Consider the following 22,790-nt stretch of genomic DNA (forward strand, 5'->3'; position numbering starts at 1 on the left):
GATTGGAATGACTCCTTACCCTCTCCCTTAAAACCCACATCCTTTCGTCTTTCCCTCTCCTTCCTTTTTTCCTGATGAGGCAACAGTTTGTTGCGAAAGCTTGAATTTTGTGTGTATGTTTGTGTTTGTTCGTGTGTCTGTCGACCTGCCAGCACTTTCATTTGGTAAGTCACATCATCTTTGTTTTTAGATATATTTTTCCTACGTGGAATGTTTCCCTCTATTATAACCATAAGTTCTAGCTTTCCTATAAATAACAAAACTAAAAATCAAACACACAGGTGTTAGCCAAGTGCAATATTAGATTTAAAAAACCACGAGATCTATCATTAGTGTGCTTCCAGGTGTTCTACTGGGTTGCTGTTTCCATTTTATGCAGTGTATTTTGATGACGAGCCCAGCCATCTTCCATAGGTGCTGTGAGTTTTGCTGCTATGTGTACTCATTGCCTGGGGTCCAAGCACACTGGCTGGTGTCCTGGCAGTTGGTAGACATAACAGTACAACTCACTGCACCTGAGCAAGATTACTGAGTCAGTTGTCTAAATATAGCGCATAAAATGGAAACAACAATTTGACAAAACACACTATTAATCAATTGCACTGAGGAAACTTGAGGGATTAAACCAATAGATTTATCAAAAAGAAATGGAGAGTAGAAGGAGTGAAAGGCTAAGCAATAAAGATGTCTTTTCAAAAAAGAATCAATAAAATAGCTAATGGTACTGTTGTGCCAATACAGTGGAACAATATCAAGATGAGAATAACTGAAGCAAAAAATGAGGCTTTAGGGGAAAGGAAGCTGGAACCCAGAAAACCTTGGATGACAGAAGAAATATTAAACGTAATTCAGGAGAGGAATACGCTCAGGAAGAAAAACAGTGCAGATGACTACATACAAAATTAAAAGTCACACCACACCCAAACATAGAGAAGAAAAAAGAAAAATAGACCAAAAGCATTGCTGAAGTGGCAGAAGAAGATCGGAAAAAGATAAAACAGGACTACAAATTTATAAGAACATAAGATACCTTTAGTACAAACCTAGAATGAAATATGTAGTAGTTAAAAATAAAGAGTGAATGTCAGTCACAGACAGTGGTGAGAGATGTGTTTGTTGGGACAGAAAACATGAAAGAAGTGTGCTATGATATGGAATTCCAGAATGAAAATAATCTAATTGAAGACATCAATGAGTGTGAAAAAGAAACATAAGATCCTCCTATCATGAGACATGAATCTGAACACGCCCTTCAGAGACTCAAAGAATGCAAGCAATCGGTGTTGTTGACATTCCTATAGAATTGCCGAAGAACATGAGAGACCAGTTACTCAGAGTAATGAATGATGGCTATGTAAGAGGAATCATGCCAGAAGACTCGACACAATGCAGAACTATTAGCATACCTAAAATATGCACCAATTATAGAATAATATCAATGTTATCTAAGGTCTGTAAAATATTCATTACTATAGTCAAGAGCAATAAAAGGAAAAGCAGATAAGTATACTGGAAAAGGAAAATTTGGATTTAGAGAAGGCCTGTGAATAAGAGATGCAATTTTGACACTGTGTATGCTTCTGGTGCGAAGGTGGGTATGAAAAGAAGAACTTATCTCACTTTGTTGGCTCAGAAAAAGATTTTGACAATGTTAACTGGGAATTACTCTTTAGAACTATGAAAACAAAAATAGGACTAGAAAAGGGTTAGACAAGGAAGCTCCATATCTCCATATTTGTTAAATGTGTTCATTGAGGAAACTATTCAGGTAATGAAGGTAAAGACAAAGTGAATAAAAGCCAATAGCAAAAGGATACACTGTATCAAATATGGATTTGAAGTGTGGGGGTGTGCTGCTACCAAGCATGTAAAGAAAGGCAGTAAGGATCATCTGCAAGAAAGAGTCTTACAAAGGGGTTTCCAATTTTAAGAATCTACTAACACTGCCATCAGCATATGTTTATAAAACTGTACAACTAATTTTAAAGTAAAAGCAGTACAATAGTCTAAATAGGGACGTGCACATTTACAATACTAGGAGAAACTATGATTGTCATCTGGAAAGACATAACACAAAAATCGCAGACAACAGGCCCTATTACATGAAGATCAAATTTTACAACAACGTGTGAAAAATTTAAAAAGCTCAAGTCGAAACCGCTTTGAGAAGGCCTTGAAGGAATTTCTTACCAATAAATGCATTTCATAGTATTAAGGAATTTCTTTCCACGGATTAAAATACTTTCATTTGTACGAACACTTTTTATATGTACCAATAATCTAGCTTTAATTTTTTATCTTTATTGTTTGTAATTTTTCCCACAAATTTATGAAAGAAAGTGTAAAATATATCCACAATCCGAAACAAATCCTTGCATTTGTCTATGGGGAATAAATAAATATGTAAATAGTTGCTGACTCAGAAAAAGAACGCTGCAAGTCCTATCAGACGGCGAACAAATGAAAAACAAAAATACTGGTAGCACGGAAAGACAAGGGACAAATTAAAACTAATATACAAATTGATGATTTCAGAATTGATCAGGTGAAACAGGCCTGTTATCTTGGTCGTACAATCACAAAGCACAAGAGAAGCTGATGGAAGTGAAGAGAAGGATTGCATCAGTAAAACAGGCATTTATGGCTAAGAAAAACATTTAAGTCAGTAAACATATGAATACAGATTGTAGAAAATTCCTTTGCAAAATCATTTGTAAGGAGTACACTGCTTAATGGAAGTGAAAGTTGGACTCCATGTAAATTGGAAAGAAACTGGCTTGAAGCCACTGAAATGTGGATATTGCGGGAAATGACAAGAGAAAATTATTAAAGAAAATTGAACAGAGAAAAATAAAATTTACTAGACATGTCATCAGATGGAACACATTCATCATTAACATTCCTGAGGGGAAAGTGCTAGGAAAGAAAAGAACAGGGCAGTATAGGGTGAAGTATTTGGAAAATATTGAGAAGGTATAATATATGACAATTACATGGAACTGAAATGAAAAGCCAGTGACAGAAGAGAGATGCGGCACTAACAAGTCATTAGTTTTCAGAATGAAGAAAAGAGAAGTTGCATTGAGAAGTTGTTAGTCTTTAGAATGAGCATGTATGTAGTAAAAACATGAACAATATGAGTAATCTAACATGGTTTGTCAAACAACAGGTTACCAAAATAAAAAGTACATACAGAATTCAGTCTTGTTTCCAGTTGACTGCCACGAGCCAGTGCCATTCCAGCCCAAGAATCCAGACGAATTGGGTTAACACAGACATCTAGCAGGTAGTGACGAATTGCTTTAGGCTAAAATTAAAAACAAAGTTAGAGCACACAGTGATCATGAATACATTTATAAGAGGAAGTTATAGCAAATAGTAAATTACAAACCCAATCATTGTTTTTGAAATAATAATCCCCAAGAAGATAATATATGCTTGCTATCTTCGGAGAAAGTCGTACATAAGTACTTGGTGGGCATGGTATTTCCTTCAGATGCCCCTCAATATATTGGCTCATTCGATCCACCAAGAGAACTGAAGAGAACATTCAAACCACAACAATAATTTCATTATAACAGCATATTACACAAAATATTTTTACACCTATAATATAATCTGAAAATAGCAAGATACAGAGTGCACTTTATAAGATAACAATCAAGTGACTGCCAGACTGCACAAATCAGCACTATTACAAACTACAAGCACTTCACAAACATTTCTTTCAACTACGGTATTAAAAAGTTTATTGTATAAGCAACTGCAGCAAAGTAATTTTAGGCAGCATAATTGATAATTATATATACAACAATTTTAAGTCATTAACCAAAAGCAAGTCTCATAAGTTTGTACGAAGTTACTACACAGATCAATGTAAAGGCTTATTTATAAGATCCACGATTTGAATAAGGATATTTTATATGCTAATTAAATTGTATATAAGAAAATGGCAAAATGGAGTACCATATAACTTTCTCAGAATGCTACTTGTTAACACATTCAGGTATACGGCAAGTAACAAGAAAAAAATTAACTGAAATAATATATTTAACTTTACAAATGTAGCATGTAGTGCAATACACCATTCAGCCTGATTCACTTCTAATCTTCACACCTAAGTGATCACTGCTGAATATCAAAAGCATGTAAAAACACGATTCTTCCTGCCCAAATATACATTTAAATTATTAATCAAGTTATGGTAGTATTTAATGCGTGAATAATTGTCTTCTTACATGTCTGTGATACCTATGAGTCCACATTTTGAGTGCTGTGGGGGAACAGTGGTTGCTTTAAGGTTGCTGGCCTCATCCTTATATTGCTACGATACAGCTTTGGCTCGCTGGACCTTAACGCATTGCCATATAAGGTATTGTTTTTGTTTTGGATCTGTAGCATGTGCTTCCTTAACCTTGTTATGGTCAAGTTCCACAATATAGTGAGCTCCCAACCCTCTGCATTGTAATGTTGTTACATTTTTGATCTCTCTCTCTCTCTCTCTCTCTCTCTCTCTCTCTCTCTCTCTCTTTTGCTATCCCAGAAACGATTAACTCTCAGAGCAGATATGAGGTGGAAACATTGCTTTGTACAGCAATGAACTGAATGCCTTTTACATGACAGCCACTTTCACATCTGTATAAGGAGGAGGCCAGCAACCACATTGTATATGGGGTGTTACTATAGTCATTGTGTGAATAGTATAGCATTTTAACTAACTCTCCATTTTGGAACCACATTGATCATTCTTAATTTCAAAACAAAGACATTATAGGAAATGTGTACTCCTTGTCATTCTCTATTGCTGGAGGCTATGCGCAGTGTCATACCCTGGAGCAATGTTGCTTACTGTACACACAAGCTTTACTGCCTTCTTTCTCCGCTCTCAATCTTCCCTTGATACATTTTGTAATTTCGCTATTTTATACCTCTTACATTTTACAAACACATTGTTCTACACTATTAGTGTTCATTGAGAAGTTTTACATAATTATACATTCTAGAATTTTGACATGACCTCTCTTTTTAAACTCATGACACCCCCCCCCCCCCCCCCCCTGCTTCCTTGTCCCTCCTCCAGTCAGTATCACTCCATTTCCCTCCCCCTTTCCACTCCCTACCTCCAACGACTATCTATTTAAAAGATCAACTGCATCTGCAAAAACACAAAAAAAAGAATTGCTGATGCAATTAATTAGGTAAATTCTAAATTTGTGTACAAATATTTTCTTTTCTACTATTGTAAAATATTAGGTGGTACATATTCAGTTTCATTTTATTTAAGATCTGAAGATGATCCAGAGTGATCAAAACATGTATCGAATCAAAAAATTGTGCAACTGAGACAGAACAATAAATGAGAATTATCTTAAATATATACAGATTATCTAGTTCTGACTATTCAACAACATCAGGATGGAGTACTCATAAGCAGGACTTTCATAAACTTTTCTTATTTGAGAGATAAGTACTGTGGAAGATCATTCATCTGGTGTTGGACGCAAACGACAGTGAATGGAGGATCAGACAACCATGAGTTAGACGAACTGTACTGAGATGCCAATGTAACAGGAATCATAAGATGCAAGCAAATACAGTGGGCTGGTCATGTAGGTCAGAAGGAAGACAAGTGGCCAAGGAAGCTCCTGGATTTCTTACTCACAGGCAGGAGGCCACCAGGAAGACCAAGGAAAAGGTGGAGGGATGATCTCCATGAAGACCTGCAACAGTCAGTGACAGGGCAGCGATGGACAGAAGACAATGGAGAAGGAAACTTGTAGCAGCATACAGTCCACTGAGCCTGATCACATAAAAGTGAAAGTAACTAAGTATTGCTATCATAGTAAAAAATCTACTTTCACATCTACAAATCTTGAATGTCACATGTTTTCTCCAAGAGTTAATGTTTGGTTGGAGTGCAGGGGGGGGGGAGTATTGTTACTAGGAAACTAGTGCAGTTTGCTAGTCCGTGCCTAAAAGCCACCCATCATTCATCTACCCATCAGCAGATGGGTGGTTGCATTTTTCTTGTTTTTGTTTGCTGTTTCAATCACAAATTTCCATTATTGTAATGTTTCACTTGAATTTTTCCTTCCATTTGCAACAAGTGTGATTGTGTAGTAACAGGAGTTGGAATGAACACATCTGTGTTACCCCTTTTGCTGTGCACCATTTCTGAAATGTAATAAGTTACAATTCATGTTCTCCTACATATTTCGACTTCTCCAATATGCATGAAATTAGTAGGTTATGGAAGCATAACATAGCTTGAATTCTATACCTAACATGTGGTATCTCAGTTTTATTTTGCATCTCTATCATAGCAAATTCAAATTCATATAGATATGTGATATTTTATAGATGTTGTCATCTATATTACATAATACCAAGATTTATATCACCCTTTGTGTTATTTTATCTGTTTCCTTTCAAACATGGAGACAACACCAGATATGTTAGTTCACATTCATCAGCAAAAAGAAACAGAAGCTTTTGTCATGAGCTCTGCCATTAACAATATCTGCCGTTATGTGTGGCACACTAACTATTATTATATGTAGCTAATTAATTGAAGTAATCTTGTGAAGAAGTGTAACAAACATGTATACTTGAAGCATTAAACATTATGGATGTTCGAAGGAAAATAAATACAAAACGGGAAATGGAACTTTTAACTTTAGTGTTTTCTATATTTTAATACTCAAAAGAGATTTCTATGTTCCCAGAACCATGACCATAGAGGAGCAAAGTAAGAGAAATATTTTGTAACATTCTCTTGCCCATGAAATAGGTGATGCAGTAATTTAATAAAAACTTTACATGGGACTCACTGCACAAGAAAAAATAAAATAACAATTACTGTATATGTGTTAAACAAGGACATTAAAAATACACATAAACTGTAACACCTCCAGATAAAATTATTATAACATGGAAAGTTAAGCCATGCAGAAAGAACATCAAAACTATAGCAAGTCATCCAGAATTTCAGATTAACAAAGTTGTTGAATTTTTAGTTGGCAAACCACCCTTCATAAAATTTTCTATGTATCTAAATACTGTTTCTTTATAAATAATGTTCTGTTTACTTTTAATGGCTTTTTTATTTATTGTGTGTTAGCTGATGGTGATGTTCTGGGCTGCAAAGTCATGCTCCATGAAACTTTCAGAAAGTCTGAGCCAAATCAGGAGCTTCTCTGCAGACATCCAATGCAGCTCTAGACAGAACTTTAGGAACAAAAAAGTTTCAGGAGCATGATCACACAAGATGGAGGGCCACCAGCAACTAACATGAAATTTTCTGTATAGGATCATAGGTTTAAAAAATCTTTAAATGTCAGCAAGACTCAACTGAACCAGGAGTGTCTCTGAAGATGTCCAATGTAGCTCCGGATGAAATGTCAGAAACAAAAAAGTTTCATGGAGAATGACCATACAACCCAGAAAATTTAACAATAACTTGTCATGAAAACATTCATTGTAAAATTCCATGCTATTGTCAGGCAATTAATTGCACTTGACTAATTTTGTAACTAAAAGGTCCGATCAAGCCTTCTACATTATAATATCAGAAACTGCACCGTTACCTGTTTTCAGACTGGGAAATTTTAAATACACATGAAAAAATGTCCAATACTAAAATATAGTTAATATTATTAATAGTTCACCTGGGTCACTTTGCTGAGGCACAAGCTGTATGATGCGCTTAAAGAGGACTTCTACGTCTGCTGTTATTGATGCCACTCTGTATGAGTCAAACTCTGGCAGCTGTACTGGTTTATAAAACTGGAATATCTGCACTGCCCTTTCCCAGGTCAATGATATTTGGGGTACCCCATGATCTTGAAGGTAGCGTGCCTAGGATGAATGGGAAAGTAGGTAAATTATTCATTTAAAATCTTAGTGGATACTTTTATAGATGTATCTAAATCTGTCATTAACAACAGTACAACCTTGCCAAGGACACAACCAGAATTTTAAAAAAGGTAATTCTGAGTTTCTGAGTTAAATTAATGAGTGGAGCAAACACTGCAAATATTGTGTTGTAATTACTACTGTGCTAACAGCTATCATTATTCACCAACAGCAGCTTTACACCCTTTCTGACTATCCTAAACCTAAAGTGCCGATGTCATTGTACCTGTAGCAATAGTATATTTGTAAGAAAAAAATTGTACACATCATACCCATATCTGCTCAATCAAATGTTGCAGGAGTTCATATTTTACAAGCATTTATTGTTTACCACCTATTTAAAAATATCTCATGTTAAAAAGCACCTTTTAAATGAATACCATCCAAAGATCTTTACTTTCACAAGCAGTTACAAATATTTTGCTCGATGGAGTGAATCTGTGTGGAGGTAAAAGCTAACATATAACACATTCAATCTTTATATATTATTCAATTGCAGTGAGGTAGTGTCACATGTGATACACACAAACAAATGATCATTAATAATAGTATAGCAACAGAAATGCAAGCATACCTTTGTTTTTTTGCTTGGATGTGCATAAAGGCAATAGAAGATTTGCTCCATATATGGGACAAGTTGCTCACGTAACAGACACAATTCAGGAGTGTGGATCTTTGGTATAACAACATCCATTGTATGCAGCAGAAGTGCACCTTCATTAGAGCAACACCATGAATGTCTGTAAACATAGTTCATCTACTCATATTCAGTTTTCAAAGAATTTATATAATAAGCAAAGACAAATAAAACACTGTCTAGTGTGGACTGAAGATGATTTAAGACGGAATGTGTCATCACTTATCTGGCTGGAAGTAAAACTTATTCTTAGAAGACACTGAACAAAGACAATACTTTCTTCGCTTCACATTATAAATTATTTTCAAAAGCACAGGAAGCCTTGGAAAGACACACACAATTTCTGTTTTTCAAGATGTACTTGATGTTATCGTGAATTTAAATGTTGCTCATATTGAATGCAGAAAAAAAATCTTGAGGGAAGGGGGGAGTCGGAGTACAAGCTTGAAAAAACTACAGGCAAGGAAAATGTAACAGAAAAGGCAAGATACAGTACACAGTTCTAGTGTAAGTGGAGAGGAAAGAAAGGCTAACATATTATGAAGGAAGAAGCTATCAAAAAGATTGTTATAAAAGAGATATTGCTTAAAGCACAAATTTAAAAAAATAGAACAATAGTAGAAATTATCTATAGGCCACAAAATTGTAAAAATAAAGGTAGATAAAAGGGAGAGGTGCAATTTACAAAACACCAGTCAACAGTTGAGAGGAGTGGGAGCAATGTATGAGAGAGATGAAGATGATATAAGAAATTAGCAAAGTTTAGTGGATTAGCAACAAAATTCAGAATGTTTTATGTCAAAAGAAAGAATTCAATCTATTTGGTTGTGCTGTCTGATCAACCAATGGGTGGCCCTATTTGGTAGCAGAGACTGTTTTGTGATGACATTCATGGAGACTGGCAGCGGAGACAGTCTGCATGAGGTTATTTTTAGATGTCCCACAAACTGTGAGATCATTTGAATGCTACCTTCAAATAACATAGGTAAATTATCCCAAAAATTATATTCACCTCAAGGCAATACAGCTATGAAACTCAATTCCATGACACACAAAATGGAAAGTTGTCCACATTTGTGTGTCCCCACACCTCCCAAACTTTTTCCTCATTGTTAATGAATTTTAACTTTACGGAAGTTCAAGCAGTACTTCAGCGTATTCACCTAACAGGTAAGATTCAGAGAACTTCTCAATTCACAGAAAGCAACACATTTGTGGGCCTTGGTCTCTTCAATACACTAGGCTTCACAATCTGTAAAGGATTAAATCAGATTCATACTGATGTTCCAACTGAATGGTTACAAAAACAATTGCAAAAATAAGACAATTTTTTTTCAGAAGCAACAAGTAGCATTGTAAATTAGGAGGCACCCATCACACTGAAGCCAAACCCTGAGCCAAAATTTTGTAAAATATGCACTATTCCCTTTATGTTAGGTGATAAAGTCAAACAGGAACTTGACTGCCTAGATCAGTGGTAGTCAACCTAACCCCTACTAACCACTAGTGGGCATTTCAACTTTTGATAGTGGGCAGTATGTGGTAAGACCTTTAAAAAATTTCATTTGATTTTTCATAAAATTCCCCCAGACAGTTCACATTTCGGAAGACATACTATTTGTATTGCCCACGCATAAGTTTAGTTCATGTAACATAAGTGAAACTACATGGTACAAAAAGTGTGACCACAAACAAAAAAAGCCTCATCACAGAATAGCTCGGACATCTTCTCCCGCACCACCCAGATGTAATAAATACGTAGAGCTGGTAGCTGATACCATCACCACCCCAAACCTAATCCATGGTGCATGAGAGGCGTGCCCAGTAACTAACAAAAAAGACAGGCTTTTTTCAGAATGAGATTTTCACTCTGCAGCGGAGTGTGCGCTGATATGAAACTTCCTGGCAGGTTAAAACTGTGTGCCCGACCGAGACTCGAACTCGGGACCTTTGCCTTTCGCGGGCAAGTGCTCTACCATCTGAGCTACCGAAGCACGACTCACGCCCGGTACTCACAGCTTTACTTCTGCCAGTATCTCGTCTCCTACCTTCCAAACTTTACAGAAGCTCTTCTGCGAACCTTGCAGAACTAGCACTCCTGAAAGAAAGGATATAGCGGAGACATGGCAAAGGTCCCGAGTTCGAGTCTCGGTCGGGCACACAGTTTTAATCTGCCAGGAAGTTTCACAGGCTTTTTTGTTTGCATCTCCACTGGTCAGTATTCAGTAGATCTGTGAGAGTGAGCACGTGCCTACAGCTTCAAACAAAATATTGTGAGCCCATGTACCCAAAAAAAAAAAAAAAAGTCATGGCAATTTACCAGAGTATCTGAAGGTGGGTTCATAGAATCTTTTGTAAATAAACAACATCCACTGTATGAGATTTTCACAGCGGAGTGTGCACTGATATGAAACTTCCTGGCAGATTAAAACTGTGTGCCAGACCGAGACTCGAACTCGGGATCTTTGCCTTTCGCGGGCAAGTGCTCTACCAACTGAGCTACCCAGGCACGACTCACGCCCCGTCCTCACAGCTTTACTTCTGCCAGTACCTCGTCTCCTACCTTCCAATCTTAACAGAAGCTCTCCTGTGAACCTTGTAGAACTAGCACTCCTGAAAGAAAGGACATTGTGGAGACATGGCTTAGCCACAGCCTGGGGGGATGTTTCCAGAATGAGATTTTCAGTCTGCAGCGGAGTGTGCGCTGATATGAAACTTCCTGGCAGATTAAAACTGTGTGCCGGACCGAGACTCGAACTCGGGACCTGGTAGAGCACTTGCCTGCGAAAGGCAAAGGTCCCGAGTTCGAGTCTCGGTCTGGGACACAGTTTTAATCTGCCAGGAAGTTTCACATCAGCGCACACTCCGCTCCAGAGTGAAAATCTCATTCTGGAAACATCCCCCAGGCTGTGGCTAAGCCATGTCTCCACAATATCCTTTCTTTCCGGAGTGCTAGTTCTGCAAGGTTCACAGGAGAGCTTCTGTTAAGTTTGGAAGGTAGGAGACGAGGTACTGGCAGAAGTGAAGCTGTGAGGACGGGGCGTGAGTCGTGCCTGGGTAGCTCAGTTGGTAGAGCACTTGCCTGCGAAAGGCAAAGGTCCTGAGTTCGAGTCTCGGTCCGGCACACAGTTTTAATCTGCCAAGAAGTTTAACATCCACTGTGTTTATTGTGCCATAAAATATTATTAAATAAGACAATGAAGCCAACTCGTTTGCGAGAACACCTTTCTACAAAGCATCCAAATGTCAAGGACATACTCACTGAATATTGTCTGGAAATACACAAAAAAGTTATAAAGTGTTCAACAACCAGCACATCATTTAAGAAGCAACATGCAACGAATGGAGATGGCTTAATTGCCACTTATTGCATTTTACAATTAGTTACAAAAAGTGGTGAAAGCTATAATATCGGAGAAACTGTAATAATACCCCCTATAAAAGGATTTACCTCAATAGTAACACGCCAGAGTACACCTGGAATTCTAAAAACGTTGTCCCTAAGTGATAGCACAGCAAAGTAACAAACTGAAGAAATGGCAATTAATGTTGGAAGAAACTTCGTACATATTCTTTAAAACTCTTCATTTTCCATGCAAGTCAACAAGTCTAGTATTGTAGATAATAATGCTTTATTGATGGCACATGCCTTTTTATTTTGACAAAAGCAATACATTTTGGGAAGAAATGCTATTCACAATAAATCTCACTGGATTATCTTAATACTGTGAAATCATACTTTACAAAAAATATTATTCCTCTGAAATACTGTTGCATGCATCAATGGTAGGTCACTGTCATGGATTTGTCACTTATTTGAAGGATGTTTTATGTATTCACTGTGGGATGCACAGATAACATCTTGTAGGAAAATATCTAAGTACAAGTCTCCATTCATCCTCAACTATAATCATTCAAACCATAAACCAGATCAAATGCAATTCAAAAAGTGATTGGAAGCTTCAACAGCTTTGCCAGGACAGTAATGAAGATGTTATTAGGTTTCCTTTAGATACAGAAGTTCAGTGGCTGTGAAAGGGTACATCTTTGGCGAATTTTGTAGCATGAAATAGTAGTGTTATGCCATTTTTGAAAGTTATAATTATACCAATCTGTGTCACCAGGTAAAAGCAGTAAAGAAAGATGACTTTTATTTCGTAGGAATATTCAACACATTTCATTATGTCAATTTGCAGCTTCAAGAAGGTAAGATAGTCTTACAGGTAACCAAAGTATTATGTCATTGTTTATTGAAAACACTGAACTACTCCCTTATAACCTACTGAAGAGAAGATTGTATCACTTTCCAAATTATGCTCTATAAAAGATTATGTAATTTCAGAGGATATAAATAGATTCAATAGTCATCTCAGTAAACTTAAACTGGGCACAGAAAAACAAATTGAAGATATTTTGAAACTGAAAGTGTATGACTGGTTGGAAATTCGTTTTACTGCAAGTAATGAAGAGGGTAGTACAACTTGCCACGAAGAACTGTTAGAAATTAAATATGATGAAGAAAGTAGATATATGTTTGATTAGCGGTGATATGAAAACCTAAGACAAAAAAGCCTATCTTATGACCAAGTAAGTGAAAATGATATTCAGTTTGTTAATCACTTTCTCTATATCATACCTTGTGGAATCGGGCATTAGTGCTGGTAATTAGATTATGATCAAAGAAACCACCTGAATATTTCTGAAGAAGGAGAGCTTCATTTGTCCCTTATAAAAATTGAGCCGATGTCCAGTATTTAGTTTTGCAGCATCAGCCTCACGGATCTCATTAATAATTTAATTAACTAAACCAGACAATCGAAAATCCAGCATGGAATTTAACAATATTATTATAAGCAAAGCTGCTACTCACCATATAGGGGAGATGCTGAATCACAAATAGTCATGACGAAAAGGCTCTCTCTCTCTCTCTCTCTCTCTCTCACACACACACACACACACACACACACACACACACACACACACACATGCAAACGCAACTCACACACATGACTGTGGTCTCTGGCAACTGCAACCACACTGCAAGCAGCAGCACCAGTGCATGATGGGAGTGGCGACTGGGTGGGGGTAAGGAGGGAGCTAGGGCAGGGAGGGGGAGAGAGAGTATGGTGGGGGTGGTGAACAGTGAAGTGCTGCAATTTAAACAGAGGGCAGAGGAAAGGTGGGGAGGGAATTGGGAGGGGGGGCGAGAAGTAGTGGAAAAGAAGAGAAATAAAAACACTGGGTGTGGTGGTGGAATGACAGTTGTGTAGTGCTGGAATGGGAACAGGGAAGGGGCTGGATGGGTTAGGACAGTGACTAACGAAGGTTGAGGCCAGGAGGGTTACGAGAACGTAGGATGTATTGCAGGGAAAGTTCCCACTTGAGTAATTCAGAAAAGCTGGTGTTGGTGGGAAGGATCCCTATGGCACAGACTGTGAAGCAGTTACCGAAATGAAGGATATCACGTTTGGCAGTGTTTCAGCAACAGGGTGGTCCACTTTTTTCTTGGCCACAGTTTGTATGTGGCCATTCATACAGACAGACAGCTTGTTGATTGTCATGCCTACATAGAATGCAATGCAGTGGTTGCAGCTTAGTTTGTAGATCACACGACTGGTTTCACAGATAGCACTGCCTTTGATGAGATACGTGATGTTAGTGACCAGACTGGAATAGGTGGTGGTAGGAGGATGCATGGGACAGGTCTTGCATCTAGGTCTATCACAGAGGTGAGGGATTGGGAGCAGGGGGTGGTAAGGATGGATGAGTATATTGTGCAGGTTCGGTGGATGGCGGAATAACACTGGGAGGGGTGGGAAGGATAGTGAACAGGACATTTCTCATTCCAGGGCATGAGGAGAGGTAATCAAAACCCTGGCGGAGAATGTAATTCAGTCGCTCCAGTCCTGGGTAGTACTGAGTTACGAGGGGAATGCTCCTCTGTGGCCGGATGGTGGGACTTTGGGAGGTTGTTCCCGTAACCCTCCTGGCCTCAACCTTCATTACCCACTGACCTAGAACAAAATGGTACCAAAGAATCCTTTACCACCAGCCAGTGGGAAACCTTGTGGTAGTACATAAACTGATTGGCACATCATGGATCTGTAGAGACTTCAGGACAATAGTGAATGCACAATCCATTATTGATTCTTATCCAATTCCAAAACAGGAAGAAATAATGTCTAAATTAGTTAGTGGTATCTGAATGGGGCTTGTTTACAAATACCTTTGGACAACAAACCACACAGCTTCATTGTTACAAAGACACTGTTTGGTCTATACCAATCCAAGAGCTTACCATTTTGGATTGCCAGTGCACCAAGTCCATTCCAGTGATACTTAGGACAAGTAATTTGGAAAGTCCGAAACACTGTGAACTACCTAGACATCAATGTCACACGAAAAACTCCAGAACTGGTACATAATTTGGAACCTGCCTTTAAAATTTTGCGAGTGGTAAATTTATAGCATCACAGAGACAAGTGCATATTCTTACACTATGAAGTGCAATACTTCGGACACATTCTGCCTCCAAAAGGCATTAGGCAAATGCCGCAACATATTGGAGCAACTATAAAAGCTTCAACCCCTCCCCCCCCCCCCCCCAAAAAAAAAAAAAAAACATCAAGCAATTACATGCCTTATTAGGACAGTTAATGTGCTGCAGAAAGTTCATTCCACATGAAGCTTCCATAAGTGGACCACTTCACAAATTATTATGCACAGGCACAAAATGGAATTGGAACACTTTGAGTGTCAACATGCATTTGATTAACTGAAACAAAGTTTATTAGGGGTCAAATATCTTACGGCACATGATCTGAGAAAAACTTTAATAACTGCAGCAGATGCTTTGAAATACCATATCGACACCATTTCATCTCATCCATAACATGTTTCTGGAAGGCCAGTAGCATTCACATCAGAAACACACAGATACACAGAGGAACTACATCAGACTGATAAGAAGGCCCCTAAAATTATTTTTGAAATTAATAGTTTCATGAATACATTTATGGTTGTAAATTCATTCTGCTTATGGACCATAAGCCTTTGGTGGCTATCTCTGGATCAAACAATACTTTTCCCTCCAGGACAGGTCAATGATTACAATGCTGGGTGCCACTTTTGTCAAATTATGATTAGGAAATAATTTTCAGGTCCACTGCTCAACATATGAACAAAGATTTGATTTCACGACTGCCAACAGGGTAGAATGAAAACTTGGATTCATCAGCAGATGTTTGTTTTTTGTTAGATTTGATCAGTCAGGATACTGTGAAAAATTTCTGACTGAATTCTAATTTAAGTGCGAAGCTAGTGCTAAAGAATGCAGTTTTATGTAAGATTAAACAGTACATTCTACCAGAGTGGTCTTTGAATAGAAAGCCTGATGAATCAACCTGAAATTAAATCCTACTTGCATATGAGACATACTCTAACAGTGTACAAAGATGTGATTTTGGAACATACAGAATCGGGAAAGACGCAAGTCGTTATTCATGTGGTGCTTAGATCCAAAGCACTTCAAATGCTACATCAATGTCACTTGGCCATAGTACATACCAAACACACTGCCAGAGAACATTTCTAGTAGAAAAATACAGAAAAAGACATCAAAATGATGACATTTACATCAAACATACCAGTCAGCTCCTCCTCGACAATATTTTATGTGGTCGCAAGCACATGAAACATGGTCATATCTACACATCGGCTTTGCAGGACCATTGTTTTGGAAACTACTGGCTCATTGTCATCAATGCATTCTCAAATTTCCATTTGTAATTCAAATGTTCAAATGCCATTGACTACTTCACTGAAAACAATTAAGGCACTGCAAGCATTTTCTCCGATGAAGGATTGCAGGAAGCAACTGTCATGAACAACGGCATTCAATTTTTATGACAGGAACTCAAACTTTTACAACAGAAATGACATTTCACACTTCAAAACCAGACCATTTCACCCTGAAGCCAACAGGCTTTCAATAAGATTTGTGCAAACTTTCAGGCAGCACATGACAAAGCTCACTCAGCAGTGCAACAAAGGCAATGCTTTATTGATTTCTCTCTCTCAGAAGAGATCACTCCATATGATTCAGACTCTCCAGCTGAAAAACTACATGGGAGAACAATCAAAATTTAATGTCAATTTTAAAGCCACTCATGCGTCCACATCCTGAGCTTCGACAACAGATGATACAAAATATTTATCACGTAAGTGATTCACAAATACTCATAATGATGCATAAGTACGGAAAGAAATGTTGGGTACCACTCAGTCAGTCACAGTCATGCAGCACCTCGGCAACGTCATGTTTAGGCTGAATGTTTAAGAAGGTGGTGCATACCACAAAAATCAAATTCAGCAGCAATGTGCTTGTGCACAAATAGGCAGCACTCCTAGGCTGTCCTCTTTTTCAGAATCATAAGAGACTTCTATGCAGCCATCTGTCTGAAAGACCTACAGATGCAGCCGGCAGCTGCCGGTGATTTCATCTCCAGCAGCAGCGACCAGCTGCAGTCTACCAGCAGTGATTAGATGGATGTGGAGGACACGTGACAGCCCACAAATGAGCCCAAGAACATTGATGCAGCCCAACAATTGGCTGGCTATGTCCTCACTGGGGTTTTGATTGTGGTTTTCTCCAGTGCTGTGTGCATATGTCAGTGGGAACAGCCTGTGAACCCACCAAATTCGCCCATTGGCAAGCAAGGAACCATGAAGCTAATGAAGCCAGTTTCATCAACCCCCTCCCTGCAGAGAGATACTGTGTCCACAGTCAACTGGTACACACCAATATCACAAGAGGGCACCATCATGGAGACAAACTCACAGTACGTGCCAATCAGTTCCACTCTGTTGCCACTCAAATTGCACTCATAAACTGAAACCTACTTCTGCTTCTGCTATGAGAGCTACAGACAGACAGATCCACCCACTGCTCGTGATGGCAGCTGCCACAGAGCATAGCTAGAAGTACTTTCCTCTTTGGCAAAGTAAAGTGCAGACAGAAATTATTTCACCAGTCATGAATAAATGGAGACCTGCCCACACTGAGTAAGCTGCAGTTCCAGTCTACAGTTATCATAGGCTTATGCAGATCAACAGTTGACCCCATAATGGCAAGCCATTATTTACAAGTGATTGTAAGGCAGTTAAATGTCAAGTGTCTAGTGAAATTCAGACTGAAAGACCAAATTTAATAATGGTCATACAGAGAAATTCAGAAAGAACTCTACAGATTAGATTGTTTTCTCAATATGTTGGATTATTTAGCATTATAGGATTTGGTGTGTGCCATGCACACTGGCAGCACTTAAAGATGAGTACTCTGCATAAATTCTTTTAATAAATGTTTATTATATGTTTGATGTCATATTCATCGTATTAAGTGTTTTAGCAATAATGCAAGAGTGCGAGCCAGCTACCTTGTATGGCAATGATTATTCTGCAGTTCCTTTGGATGTTGGGCACTAGACTTCCTAATAGTGAATATAACAACATCCATTTTTTATGCAGCAAATATTTCTCCAGCATATTACAGTGTTAGAACTTTGCTAGGCTTTCATTTCATCTATCTCTGTTTTCTTACTTTTTCCACTTTTGCCATTCTTAAGTTCAAATGTTTTCCTTCCTTGATGTTTGGATTTATGTTCCTCTTCCTATGCTAGCTTATTCATTCACTAATCATTTAAATAATGGTATTTAACATGTCATTTTGACATGAAGAGATAAAAAGTAAAAAAGTAATTCATGTAAACAGTGATGTTATTACAGGCACGTTTACTGATAAAATATGCCTACATTATGAATGTAGATTTGCACATCTAGTCAGTACATTTTTTATCTAATTTCTCTCTTTGATTCAGTTTATCCAGACTTATTTTTCCTGTACACATGTAGCCCAAATTTTTGTCCTTTCCATTCCTTCCTTCTATCCCCTCATCTTACTTGTACTCTGCCATTACACACAGCAGCACTTAATAGTGCCAATAACATCACTCACCTTGTGGCTGTGGGAAAAGTTTGCCATTTGTTCATTGTTTGGGGGAAGAAAGCGATATTCATGAATTGTCAGTGACTATGTCACTCATGGATCTTATGATTGATAAGCAGGAAAGGTAATAAATTAAAAACAGACAAAAATGTAAAAGTTATTTTTTACAACATCAATAAATTATCTGAATGAAGTCACTTACTTTGCTAGATGTTCATGGGCTGTAAAGAGAAAAGAGATATGATTTGGTATGATTTTACCAGCTTCTTCGGGCTTTATTTTCTCATTTTCTTTATTCTTCTCCTCTTCCCTGTAAAATAAAAGTGTTTGTTAAATTTTATGTCCAGTTGAATTCATTCTTTTATTCATTCATCAAATTCTGTTGATCCCATCAAGAATAAGAATCTTCAGGGATGTGGAATAAGTCATTATATATTAACAAAAAGACAAGGAATCATAAAATTAATATGTAAACTGTATTAACAATAAACTGCTTAATGCTGTTCATATTTAGGTCAGTAAAATTAAAAGTAAATTAGAAAGAAAGTTGTTGCTTTGAAAAAAGTGGATCTCTTGTCACTTACAACAAATACCTAATGTTTACTTATTACTGGTAACAAAATATTTATTTGATTACTATGATATTTTTCAAAGAAAATATTCATCTACTTCTATAAATATGAAGTCCTATTTACAGTATGTTATTACTTGTCATGAAACTATGTGGAAAACACTGCATCTTTGCATCTAGATATTCATGTAATTATATAAGGAGTGGGCAAAGAAGAATGTTTTTAATTCTCTTTTGAATTGGTAGGGATTCCCAGCTTCCTGCTTTATATTAGACTGGAGATTGCCCAAATCTTGCCACCAAAGTACTTAACTTCATTCTGAATCCCAGACACGGAAGTTTACATGAAAATTATTTTTGTGTCTTGCATTCTGATTGTGACTGTGTACATCACAATTCAGCTGAAACAAATTTTTATTCTCAGCAACAAAACCCATTAAGGTGTAAATTTAGTGGGAAGTGAGTATAAGAATTCCAAGATCCTTAAAAACATTGCTGCAAGATTCATGGTTACATACTTGACACAATGTTCTTATTTCTCACTTCTGCTGAATAAATACTTTGTTTGCTTCAAGTGCACAGGCTCATAAGATAATTCAGTACAACAACAGAGAGTGAAAATAAGAAAATAACAAGTCAACACTTGTCTTAGGTCAACACAATGACAGATGATTCTAAGGGCAAAAAAATGCTCAACTCAGCATCTTGATTAGTTTATGTGTGTGTCAGCTCCCTTTTAACTTATTTAGCATGTGAACACCAAGGAATTTTACACAAGGTGCTTCACTTAGGGTATGATTATTAATGCTAATTTGTGGTATGAATACACCACTCTTCAGTCACTTATAGGTCTAAACATCAATTACATAGTATGGAATCAGTATTGATCCTTGTGATACCCCCATTCCAAGGTTAGTTTTATGCTTGTGGAGTAATCTGTCAATGAGACCCTCTTGTTTCTGATATAAAGCTTAAACTCTGTCCATGGAAGAGGGATCACATTAATGGTATGACACTTTTGTTTTCCCAGTAGTATTTTGTGAACTATACAATCAAAGGGTGTGGGGAGGTCACAAAATATACATGCAGTATCATTTTCCTTGTATAGTTCAACCAGGCCCTAATTTGTTAATTCTTCTATAGCTTTCTCTGTGGAGAATGTTTCACAAAAGCAAAACTGAGAGGCATTTACCAAGTTCTGCTCAGTTTAATGAGACAGTATTCTAAGGTAGGCCACTTTCTCAAACATTTTTTAAAAGACTGGAAGAAGTTAAATAGTTGGTTTATTAATTTTACATTCGATAGATAGGTACTACTACGGCATATTTTAAGTAAATCAAGAAATATGCCCTGTGTGATTGACTGGTTACAAAGGTATCTCATGAGTAATCTAACAAAGTCAGCAAAAGTTTTAATATTCTGCTGAAAGTCCAATCATATCCAGCAGAATTGCTGCTTTTTAGTGAGTTAATGAATTTCGTAATCTCTAAGAGATTGTATTTTTGAGACTGTCTGTTGGTAGTGCATTGCTGTGCTTGCAAAAGCAGATCTAATGACTACATATTTGATTGTCTATTAGTGTGTGCCATGGTTGCTGCTGCTGCTGTGAGGAAGTAACCATTGAATTTGATGCTCAATGATTTGACAGTATCATCATATCTGCCAGAGCTATTTTCTGGAGCTCAGTTTCATTTGGGTCATTATTTTCTTAGTTTCCCATTTAATAATGCTCTAAATTGCTTCTGCCTTTTTGCTCAAGTCTTATTTTTTGAGAATTGTATGCAACTTTTAATTTTTTAATTACAAACTGGAGGACTTTACAAAATTGCTGATAATGGTGTTTCAAATATTGCTTACAATTTGTCCACTGATTAGGTAGAGCTCTTTCTTTGTAGCACAACATACTTATATCACAGAGGGTATCCACCCCTTATTCTTGCTTCTATTCAAACCATATTTATTATTTTTTATGGGAAAACTAGATTCAAAAGTGCTGCAGGAAAACATTCAAAGAAATTGGTGCTGGAGTTAACAGTTAACTGTATTTGACATTCTACCACTGAATCTGCTTTTACAAACAATTTTTCTTAAAGTTAGACAACATTTCAGGAATAAAATAACAGCATTCTTGTCATGTTTACTATCATGGCACTTACTGAAGATGACAGTTTCCACACAAAAATTGTTCAAACCACAATTCTCTCTCTCTCTCTCTCTCTCTGTCTCACACACACACACACACACACACACACACACACACACTGCTGAAAGATTCAAATCCAGTATTACTACAGATGATAGTCAATGTGTCCTCTAGGTGGCAAGTTCAATGAACAGAGGAAAGCTGAAAACATTTTTTAAGACAGCAATACTAACACAGATAGTGTGTTTTTTTTATTTATTAATGTTCAGAAGTTGAAAGCTCAAAACAATGCAAGGAAAACATTAAGCCACACGTGTTAAGTATGGTGAAATTTTCCACTAAAAAAAAAAAAAAAAAAAAAAAAAAATTTAAAAAAATATATAAATAAATAAAAAGAAAAATATCCTTTAAAGAAACATCCATTGTTTTCACTACTACTGCAACAGTGCTTCCAATAGCTATTCATATCCTACTTAAATCTCCATGTACTACTTTAGTCATAAAATTTACTACAGTGGAACTGATGATAATGGTAATCTTAGGAAATTACTTTTTACGTGCTGTAAACATAAAAAAGAAATAATCTGATAAATCCATATACTATACAACATTCCACATGCTGGAAACATTAACACTACCAGATTAGTCAATATTTGAGACATTATTTGGTAATTAATACCAAATAAGAAAAATGTTTGGCTATTGTCTACCTACTTTTCATTGCATTGTAACATGTGCTTAAACTGCACTGCAATGAAATATAATGCAAGGATACTAGCTTCTAGCAGTGTCATAAATGATTTTACACCCCTGTAATACATGTTTGTAATATCTTACTCTAGGAAAACATATTTAAATGGAAAAATTCTGCACAAGGCTGTGAATAGTTCTGCCTAAGTTAATGACCAAATTTTATTTGCAGAAAACAAATAACACAGTTTGTGAAGCACATATCTATAATAGTGCTTCTTTGCTGCAAATTGCCTCTCCATAACTTATCAAGTTGGTAACTGAGCAGCACGGCACAATAATAAGTAATGCTAATACCACACAAAGCCTGACTGTGTGACAGTAATGTGTGGCAGTGCTATCGAAACTCTGAAAAGGTCCATTACCAGTAGATTTTCATTTCCTCCTTTCTGTTCATGAGTTTCATGTGTAACGTGGAACTTTGCAGCACAAAAACTGTGATGAGTGCATGTTGATCATAGTGAAATGTGTGTGTGTAGTTACGAATCAGCCAGAATATAATATGAGGGACAGACTGAATCACACTACAAACATATAATTTACTACTGTTAAAAAGTACCAATGCTCACCCTCATCACAACTTTTATTCAGGAAGACATTCTGGAGTGATGCTTGATTTATCTCTGGGTGATTGCACATTATATAGGGACAACAGATGGTACATTACCAATTTTACTGCATATGCAGCAGAATATCAATGATCAAAATTTCATTTACAGTCAGTATTCATTCTACAAATCACTTTATGAAGCATCTTCAAACCATGACAATT

General features: G+C 37.0%; 1 protein-coding gene across 1 annotated transcript in view; it reads right to left on the reverse strand.

Moving 5' to 3' along the window:
- Nucleotides 1-22,790, reverse strand: part of LOC124594338 (calcineurin-binding protein cabin-1-like) — a 244,964-nt gene that overhangs the window by 96,550 nt on the left and 125,624 nt on the right. Inside the window, exons 17-21 of the mRNA XM_047132739.1 lie at nt 18,757-18,864; nt 8,489-8,654; nt 7,668-7,857; nt 3,392-3,537; nt 3,194-3,307 (exon numbers count right to left, since the gene is read on the reverse strand). Of these exons, the coding sequence (XP_046988695.1) occupies nt 3,194-3,307; nt 3,392-3,537; nt 7,668-7,857; nt 8,489-8,654; nt 18,757-18,864 (724 nt within the window). The remainder of the gene's footprint in view (nt 1-3,193; nt 3,308-3,391; nt 3,538-7,667; nt 7,858-8,488; nt 8,655-18,756; nt 18,865-22,790) is intronic.

The sequence above is a fragment of the Schistocerca americana genome, chromosome 1 (genome assembly GCF_021461395.2).
Source record: "Schistocerca americana isolate TAMUIC-IGC-003095 chromosome 1, iqSchAmer2.1, whole genome shotgun sequence".
Lineage (NCBI taxonomy): Eukaryota > Metazoa > Arthropoda > Insecta > Orthoptera > Acrididae > Schistocerca > Schistocerca americana.